This window comes from Chiloscyllium plagiosum, chromosome 37 (genome assembly GCF_004010195.1).
Source record: "Chiloscyllium plagiosum isolate BGI_BamShark_2017 chromosome 37, ASM401019v2, whole genome shotgun sequence".
In the NCBI taxonomy this organism is placed as follows: Eukaryota; Metazoa; Chordata; class Chondrichthyes; order Orectolobiformes; family Hemiscylliidae; genus Chiloscyllium; species Chiloscyllium plagiosum.
Genome location: NC_057746.1, coordinates 27,330,825 through 27,341,087, shown reverse-complemented (window position 1 = coordinate 27,341,087; position 10,263 = coordinate 27,330,825). Strand labels below are relative to the sequence as shown.

The 10,263-nt window shown below is 46.6% G+C and overlaps 1 protein-coding gene across 1 annotated transcript in view; it reads right to left on the bottom strand.

The window, feature by feature from the left end:
• The window catches only part of LOC122541423 (complement factor B-like), a 41,550-nt gene that overhangs the window by 14,173 nt on the left and 17,114 nt on the right, over positions 1-10,263 (bottom strand). Inside the window, exons 7-10 of the mRNA XM_043678181.1 lie at positions 8,762-8,900; positions 6,334-6,480; positions 4,109-4,198; positions 2,301-2,435 (exon numbers count right to left, since the gene is read on the bottom strand). Coding sequence (XP_043534116.1) covers positions 2,301-2,435; positions 4,109-4,198; positions 6,334-6,480; positions 8,762-8,900 — 511 coding nt within the window. The remainder of the gene's footprint in view (positions 1-2,300; positions 2,436-4,108; positions 4,199-6,333; positions 6,481-8,761; positions 8,901-10,263) is intronic.

Sequence of the window (10,263 nt, the reverse complement as noted above, 5' to 3'; positions counted from 1 at the left end):
TTCCTGCGGTGGCAGGGGAAGGTGCCAGAATGGGAGGGTGGCTTATAGGGGCGTGGCCCTGACCAGGTAGTCACGGAGGGAACGGTCTTTGCGGAAGGCGGAAAGGTGTGGGGAGGGAAATATATCCCTGGTGGTGGTGTCTGTTTGGAGGTGGCGGAAATGTCGGCGGATGGTTTGGTTTATGCGAAGGTTGGTAGGGTGGAAGGTGGGCACCAGGGGCGTTCTGTCCTTGTTGCGGTTGGAGGGGTTGGGTCTGAGGGCGGAGGTGCGGGGTGTGGATGAGATGCGTTGGAGGGCATCTTTGACCACGTGGGAAGGGAAATTGCGGTCTCTAAAGAATGAGGCCATCTGGTGTGTTCTATGGTGGAACCGCTCCTCCTGGGAGCAGATACGGCGGAGGCGGAGGAATTGGGAATACGGGATGGCATTTTTGCAAGAGGTAGGGTGGGAAGAGGTGTAATCCAGGTAGCTGTGGGAGTCGGTGGGTTTGTAGAAAATATCAGTGTCAAGTCGGTCATCACTGATGGAGATGGAGAGGTCCAGGAAGGGGAGGGAGGTCCAGGAAGGGGAGGGAGCTTACTTTCACAATCAGGACTCCCGCCCACCTTCCGAAGACCTCCAACACACTCCATCCACCTGGACACCCCGCGCTGGCCTATTACCTGCCCTCGACCTCTTCATTTCCAACTGCCGCCGGGACATTAACCACCTCAACCTGTCTACCCCCTTTCCCCACTCCAACCTCTCACCCTCACAACACACAGCCCTCCAATCTCTCTGCTCCAATCCCGACCTCACCATCAAGCCAGCAGATAAAGGGGGCACAGTGGTAGTCTGCCACACTGACCTTTACACAGCTGAAGCTAAACACCAACTCAAGGGAACCTCTTCCTACCGCCCCCTCTTCCTACCCCACCTCCCATCACCAAACCATCATCTCCTAGACCATACAGAACCTCATCACCTCAGGAGATCTCCCACCCACAGCTTCCAACCTCATAGTCCGGGAACCCCGCACTGCCCGGTTCTACCTCCTTCCCAAGATCCACAAGCCTGACCACCCTGGCCGACCCATTGTCTCAGCATGCACCTGCCCCACTAAACTTATCTCTACCTACCTCGACACTCTCCTATCCCCCCTACTCCAGGAACTCCCCACATATGTTCGAGACACCACCCACGCCCTCCACCTACTCCAAGACTTCCGTTTTTCCTGGCCCCCAACGCCTCATCTTCACCATGAATATCCAGACCCTCTACACCTCCATCCGTCATGACCAGGGCCTCCAAGCCCTCCGGTTCTTCCTTTCCCGACGTCCCCAACAGTACCCTTCCACCGACACTCTCATTCGTTGGCCGAACTGGTCCTCACCCTTAACAATTTCTCCTTCGAATCCTGCCACTTCCTCCAGACCAAAGGGGTAGCTATGGGCACATGTATGTGCCCCAGCTATGCCTGTCCCTTTGTTGGCTACATAGAACAGTCCATCTTCCGTAATTACACCGGCACCACTCCTCACCTCTTCCTCCGCTACATTGATGACTGCATTGGCGCCACCTCGTGCTCCCGCGAGGAGGATGAGCAATTCATCAACTTCACCAACACATTCCACCCTGACCTTAAATTTACCTGGGCCATCTCTGACACCTCCCTCCCCTTCCTGGACCTCTCCATCTCCATTGATGACGACTGACTTGACACCGACATTTTTTTACAAACCCACCGACTCCCACAGCTACCTGGATTGCACCTCTTCCCACCCTACCTCCTGCAAAAATGCCATCCCGTATTCCCAATTCCTCTGCCTCCACTGTATCTGCTCCCAGAAGGAGCAGTTCCACCACAGAACACACCAGATGGCCTCCTTCTTTAGAGACTGCAATTTCCGTTCCCACGTGGTCAAAGATGCCCTCCAACGCATCTCGTCCACATCACGCACCTCCGCCCTCAGACTCCACCCCTCCAACCTCAACAAGGACAACGCCCCTGGTGCTCACCTTCCACCCTACCAACCTTCGCATAAACCAAATCATCCGCCGACATTTCTGCCACCTCCAAATGGACCCCACCATTTCCCTCCCCACCCCTTTCTGCCTTCCACAAAGACCGTTCCCTCCATGACTACCTGGTCAGGGATGGAGGCATGGGGAGGGACTGATGAAAAGCTGGCTCAATGTGGTTTAGGGGAGTCCTAAAGAAGGGGATGAAGTTGAATTGGGGTGGGGGTGGTTGGCGGTGGTGGAGAGCTAAACTGTTGAATGGTATATCCCTGGTCAAAAGCTAACAGAACCTCTCTTACCCAGCATCGCGTTGAAGACAGTTGTTAGCTCCTCCTTCTGCATGAAAAACATATGCCTCTCGTTATTCTTCTGAGATGCGATTGAGTTGATCTCCACTTTGTCAGTATCACTGCCAAGCCCAAACACATAGACATCTGAAAGAGAAATTAGATTAGATTCCCTACAGTGTGGAAACAGGCCCTTTGGCCCAACAAGTCCACACCAACCCTCCGAAGAGTAACCCACCCAGACCCATTTCCCTTTGACTAATGCACCTAACACTGTGGGCAATTTATCATGGCCAATTCATCTAATCTGCACATCTTTGGACTGTGGGAGGAAACCAGAGCACCTGGAGGAAACCCACGCAGACACAGGGAGAATGTGCAAACTCCAAACAGACAGTCGCTCGAGGCTGGAATCGAACCTGGGACCCTGGTGCTGTGAGGCAGCAGTGCTAACCAATGAGCCACCGTGCCGCCCCTAGAAATAGTCCCTCTCAAACAAGCCTTGAATCTTTGTTTCACGATCAGATGTTATATATTGTGTTCAATTCACTCATGGGCCAGCATTTATTGCCCACAGGGCAGGTAAGTGTCAAACTCATCCCTGTGGGTATGGAGTCACATTTAGGCCAGACCAAGTAAGGATGGTGGTTTCCTTCCCTAAAGGATATTTTTCTCCCCCTGTCAATCGCATGGTTTTGTGATCACCATTGGACTTCTAGTTCCAGATATTTTTGATTTCAAAGTTCACCGTCTGCCGTGGTAGGTTCAAACCCACAGCTCCAGAGCATTATCTGGGTTTCTGGATTAGTAGTCTGGCAATAATACCACTAGGCCATCACTTCCCCCACAAAACATAGAAGATAGGAGCAGGAGTAGGCCATTTGACCATTCAGTGTGATCATGGTTGATCATCGTGCTCAATACCCTAATCCCACCCTCACCCCAGATTTCTTTAGCCACAAGAGCAAAATCTGAGGGTTTTGGACCCTAAGCATTAATCTGCTTTCTCTGCACAGATGCTACCAGACCTGCTGAGGTTTTCCAGCAATTTCTAATTTTATTTCTCATTTTCAGCATCCGCAGTTTTGTTTTTAAAGAGTTACATCTACTCCTTCTTGAAAACGTATAATATTTTGGCCTCAACCACTTCATTAGTAGTGAATTCCATAGGCTTGCCATTGCCTGGTAAGAAATTTCTCCTCATCTCCATCCTAGAAGATTTATCCATATTCTTTAAACTACGACCTCCTGTTTCCAGACTCCCTCACCGTCAGGAATGTTCTTTTTACATCTAAACTGTCTGGTTCTTTTAGAATTGTATAAATTTCTATGAGATTCCCCCATATTCTTCTGAACTCCAGTGACACAATTATAACCGACTCAACCCAGAGATCCAGTTAATGTTCTGAGCACCCAGATTCAAATTCTGCCATGAGAGAAGGTGGAATTTGAATTAAATAGAAATCTGGAACTGAGAGTATGATGATGACCCGTCTAGTTCATTGATGTTCTTTAGGGGAGGATATCTGCCATCCTTACTTGGTCTGGCCAACATGTGACTCCAGACCTACAGCAATGTGGGTGGCTCTTAACCACCCTCTGGGATGGGCAATAAATGCTGGCCTAGCCAGTGACACTCTCATCCCATGGATGAATAAAAGAATCTCTCATCATGGGTCAGTCCTGCCATCCCAGGAATCAATTTGTCTCCAGTTACTTAATATTAAAATAAAAGACAGGGGTGTTTATGCTTCCCAATAACACCCTCCACCAGCTTTAGGTGCTTAGAAGAAACAGTGAAACTGTGAGAGATGCTCTACCGAGAAAGTCTTCTCCAACATTCTCAATGTCCAGGAACTGCCGAATGCGATCCATCATCGGTTTGGGGTTTCCTCCCACATTGTTCCTCCCTGGAAAACAGACAAAACTCAGAAGATTGGTTGTTAAGGATTTATTACTCGTGATTATGATTTTTAAAAAGAAAGGAATACTTACTAATCAACCTTTACAGTGATGTCATTGGAGCAGGTAGGCACTTGAACACAAGCCTTCTAGCCCAGCACTTTTTTCTCATTTTGCCATTATGTTTGTTCACTCACAGAGTTTTATGAGTGTTGATTCAGTTTTCTACCACCCTGCCTGGCCTCCACAAATTCTGCCATTCAAAGCCAATGCCTAGCTTGCCCAGGCATTGTATGGACCCTTTGAGAGAGGAGGGAGGGGTTGTGGTGGTGAATTTCACAGATTGTGCTTCCTGGACCACGTGTTCCCTTTCTTTCTTTATATTCCCTCATGGAATGTGAGTGTCATGGGCTGAGCCCCCAGTATTTTTCCTGCCCCTAGTTGTCCTTGAGAAGGTGGTAGTGGGTGAGTAGCCTTCTTGAATTGCAGCCTCACACTGCCAGGGACCCGGGTTCAATTCTAACCTCGGGCAACTGTCTGTATAGAATTTATACATTTTCCCTGTGTCTGTGTGGGTTTCCTCCGGGTGCTTTGGTTTCCTCCCACTGTCCAAAGATGTGCAAATTAGGTGGATTGGCCATACTAAATGAGGGGTTACGGAGATATGATAAATAGCAATGTGTCTTTCAGAGGGTCAGTGCAGACACAATAGGTCAAATGGCCTCTATCTGCACTGTAAGGATTCTATGTACTGCAGGTAGACTCATACTGCCATTAGGGAGGGAATTCCATGGTTTTGACCCAGTTACAGTGAAGGAATGGTGATGTATTTCCAAGTCAGGATGGTGACAGTCTTGGAGAAGGAACTTGCAGGAGGTGGTGCTCCCAAATATCTGCTGCTCTTGTCCTTCTAGATAGAAGTGGTCACGTGTTTGGAAAGTCCTGTTACTAATGAGCACTGGTAATGGAGGGAATGCATTTTTGTGAATGTGGTTCTAATCTGAGGGAAGGTTGAACAGGCGCTGCTTGTACTGGAGTTTTGAAGAATGAGAGGCGGTCTTATTTAAAAATAAAATTCTGAGAGACTTGACAAGGTGAATGTTGAGAGGATGTTTCTTCTCATGGTAATCTAGAATTGGAGGGAGGGGTACAATCTCAAAGTAAGAGGCACAGTGGTTAGCACTGCTGCCTCACAGCACCTGGGTCCCAGGTTCGATTCCAGCCTCGGGTGACTGTCTGTATGGAGTTTGCACATTCGCACTGTGACTGTGTGGGTTTCCTCCCACAGTCACAAAGATGTGCAGGTTAGGTGAATTGGCCAGGCTAAATTGCCCGTAGTGCTAGGGGCATTAGTCAGAGGGAGGTGGGTCTGGGTGGGTTACTCCTCGGAGGGTCGGTGTGGACTTGTTGGGCTGAAGGGCCTGTTTCCACACAGTAAGGAATCTAATCAAATCTAAGATGCAGCAAAGAGGAATGTCTTTATTCTGAGGATCACTGGAATGTTCTTCTCTCCACAGAACAAAGGAAGCTGAGTCATTGAATATATGCTGAATCTATAGCAGATGAAATGTTGTGGTGTGGGGGCAGTGTGGATGGGCAGAAAGTGGAGTTGAGGCCACAATTTGAATCCCTATAGTGTGAAAGCTGGCCATTCAGCCCATCAAATCCACAACAACCTTCAGAAGAGCATCACACCCAGACCCACACCTATCTTTGTAACTCTGCATTTTCCATGAATAATCCACCTAGTCTGCATATCCCTACACGCTGTAGGCAATTTATCATGGCCAATCCACCTAACCTACACATTTATGGACTGTGGGAGAAAACCACAGCACCAAGAGGAAACCCACACATCCATGGGGAGAATGTGCAAACTTCACATAGACACAATTGCCCAAGAGTGGAATCGAACCCAGGTCCCTGGTACTGTGAGGCAGCATCCTAACCACTAAGCCCACCCAGGTTATCCATAATTTGATTGAATGATGTAGCAGACTCAAGGGGCTGAATGACCCACTCCTGCTTCTAATTCGTACATTCTTATATTGAACCCAAGAGCTAAAAGTTGTTGTGGAAACATTGGCAGAGGTAGCTTTCGCAAAGAGAGAGGACAAAGAAGATGTGATTCACTGTTACCTACCATCAGTGAAGATCATGATGGCGTGTCGGACATCCCTCCATTCTACCTGTTTGTTCTTCATTGCTGCCTTCTGCAGAACCATCATTTCAAGAACTGTTTTCAAAGCTCCGGTCATGTTTGTTCCTGCATTGCTGTACTTTGTGACGTCTAAGATCGAGAAGGTTAATCAGACAATGGGTTTCCAGGCAGATCCTGAGGCTTCTGATATGAGACCGAACATCAAAGCCAGGCCCAAACTCCCAGTTGAGAAACTCAACACTGGCAAAGGCGTCTCTTTAAAGATGTGACCTCAAATCAGGGAGCCAGAACAAGAGGGCAAAGCCTTCATATTAGAATTGGGTCAATGTGGTAGTGTGGCTGAGTGATCCAGGGCACTGGATTAAAGCTCCAGCCTCTGAGGACCTGTGAGTTTATACTCCATTGCTACTGAAGCTGTATTTTTGTCTCCTTCAGCATGCAGCTTTGTTTGGACAAGTGAGATGTTAATGTAAACAATTTTAGTTGCTGATAGTAGTATAATGGTAATATCAATGGACTAACCCAGAATAACCTAGAGGCTTTAGCCTTCAGAGGTCAATAGCCATACCGCAGCAAGCTGGGGGAAATTTGAATTGAAGCAATAAATCTGGAATGTGAATTTACTCTATCACTAGAGGGCTGATGATGACCATCACAACTTGATATGGCAACTGCTCTACCCAGGATGGTAAGAGACTACAGAGAGTTGTGAACACAGTCCCAACTAACATGCAAATCAACGTTCCATCCATTCACTCCATGTGTACTTCTCGCTGCCCCGGAAAGGCAGTCAACGTAATCACAGATCCCTCTAGTCCAGTTAAAATCTCTTCCAACCTCTGTCAGGCAGAAGATACAAAAGCTTAAACGTACAAGCCAACAGATTTAATAACAGGTTCTTCCCCACCGTTATCAGGCTTCTGATTGGATATCTCAAACTTTAAATTTAAAATTCACCTTGCTGTTTGTGCACCTTCTCTGTAGCTGTAACATTGTGTTCCTCACTGCTCTATTACCCTAATGTACTTTGTATGGTGTTATCTGCCTGTATATAATGAAAGTTTTCACTGTACCTAGATACATATGACAATAACAAATCAAATCTAGTGGTATTATAACTAGACTATTAATCCAGAAACTCAGTTAATGATCTGGAAATCTGGGTTCAAATCCCATCATGGCAGATGATTTTTTTTAAATTGAATTCAATAAAAACAATAAAATTAAGAATCTATTGATGGCCATGAAACCATTGTCGATTGTCAGGAAAAACCCATCTGGGTCACTAATGTCCTTCAAGGAAGGAAACGGCCATCCTCATTTGGTCTGACTACACATGTTTCCAGATCCACAGCTGAAATGACCCAGCAAACCACTCAGTTCAAAGATGGCTAGGAATGGGCAGTAAATGCTGACCAGCCAGCAATGCCCATGTCCCTCGAGAGAATAAAAAAAAATTAATGGCCATACCATTCCATCCAGTTCACAAATGCCACTATGGGCAAGGAGATCAGCCATCCTTACGTGGTCTGACCTAGCTAGATTCCAGACCCACAGCAATGTGGAGGAGACTTAACTTCACCTTAAAGTGGCAAAGCCAGCCATTTAGTTTGAGGGTCATTAGGAATTGGCAGCAATTGCAGTCTTACAATGAGACCTAAAATTATTTTTTCATAAAATAAACAGAATTGAGTTGATGTCACTTCCTAACACAAAGGGTCATGAGGCTGAGGGTCAAGTGGAACAAGTCAAAATTGCTGATAATGACGTTTTTTGCTGTATGAAGTGATACAGAAACATGGACCGCCATACTCAATGTCTGGAGTGACATTAGCTCAAGGCGTTAATTAGCTCCACTATCTCTATATTGAAGAATGGCTTCATTGGGAAAAAATATGGGGCTCAATCAATGTCTCAAAGAGAGTAGCAAGACTTGAAAGGAAAGAGGAACAAAAAAAATTTAAAAAATTATGAAAGGCAAGTAATTTTCATGATAATATCTCATCTCAACAAAAACTTGTTTTCATATAGCACCTTTAGCGTAGTGCTCAAAGCATCTCACAGAAGTGTTATCAGGCAAAATATGACACTGAACCACTTCAGGAGAAATTAGATCAGAAGAACAAGAATTTGGTCAATCAAGGAGTTTTTTTTAAAGGAATGTTTTCAAGGAGATGTTTAGGCAAAGAGTTCAAGGGATTGAATTAGAACACTGAAAACGCAATGGTAGAGCAACTAAAAGTCAGGGAAAGGGCAAGAGGCCAGTATTGGAGAAGTACACAGCTATCTCAGAGGGTTCCGGGGGCCTGCAGATGAAATAGAAAGGGTCAAGACCAGGGAAGGAATTAAAAACAAGTCAAGAACCTTCACTACTGATGTCGGGGATAAGTGATGGGAGGCAATCACTTACCTTCATATTTAAGAGTAGGCAGTACTTGGAGAACAGAATCAGAGTCGCTCACATCATCATGAGCAATATTGATCTCCACATGTGTCCGAGAGCCAAACATCACCAGTCCATAACTGACCCCAACTTCAAACTGTTTGATCTGAGGGAGGACAGGAAGTAGATTTCCTGAAAGGTCAATTCACTGTAAACTTCTTGAGAACTAACAACAATCCAAGAGGAAGGAGAATTGGCCACTCAGCCCATCAATTGGTTCTGTGCCATCCAACAACTGAGAGGTGAGTTGAACCCCATAACGTAGGCTGGCCCTCACAAGTCTGCGGTACTGACGGAGTGCCACACTGACAGAGGTGTTGCCATTTAGATGAAATGTTAAGCCGGGGGCGTGTATCTGTTGGACATTAAAGATCCAGGGGTGGTACTTTGGAGAAGAATGAGGGAAGCTGCTCCCCCTGACCAGACCCAATATCTATCCCTCAGTCAACTGCATAAGAACAAGTTAAAATGGACTGGTCCGTTTTCTTGTTGTGTATGGGATCCTGAAACTGGGCACCTGGGTTTTTGGTCCCATCAACAAATCAAATCTTGGAGGTCAGTCCGTAACTCCCTTCCTAACTGCTACCCTTCCTGAATTGGGTGCTGTATGATGGAGCAACATGGTTCTACAGAGCTTTGCAGCTAACCTAAAGGCAGAGAGACTCCACTTAATGTTTGCCACTCACCCACAGGAGGTTTGCCATTCATTACACAACTGAAAAAAACTGTGTTTGAGTCCTCGCTTTGGCTCAAGTGGTTGCAGTCTCATCTCTGAGTCTGAAAATCATGGCTTCATAGACCCAGAGGCTAAAATGCTAAAGTAAGGGCTAATGTCATTGGGGCACTGCTGAGGGCACTGTCTTTTAGGTACAATGTTTGCCTCTCAACAGATTTCAAAGATCTCACTGCACCATTTCAAGGAAGAGCAATCTCCCCAGTATCCCAGGCAATGATTATTCCAACATCACAAGTCAACAGATTCTCTGGCTGTCATTTAGAGTCATAGAGTCATAGACATGTACAGCATGGAAACAGACCCTTTGGTCCAAGTTGTCCATGACGACCAGACATCCCAACCCAATCTAGTCCCACCTGCCAGCACCCGGCCCATATCCCTCCAAACCCTTCCTTTTCATATACCCATTCAAATGCCTCTTAAATGTTGCAATTGTACCAGTCTCCAACACTTCCTCTGGCAGCTCATTCCATACACGTACCGCCCTCTGCGTGAAAAAGTTGCCCCTTAGATCTCTTTTATATCTTTCGCCTCTCACTCTAAACCTATGCCCTCTAGTTCTGGACTCCCTGACCCCAGGGAAAAGACTTTGTCTATTTATCCTATCCATGCCCCTCATAATTTGGTAAATCTCTATAAGGTCACCCCTAAGCCTCCAACGGTCCAGGGAAAACAGCCCCAGCCTGTTCAGCCTCTCCCTGTAGCTCAAATCCTCCAACCCTGGCAAAATCCT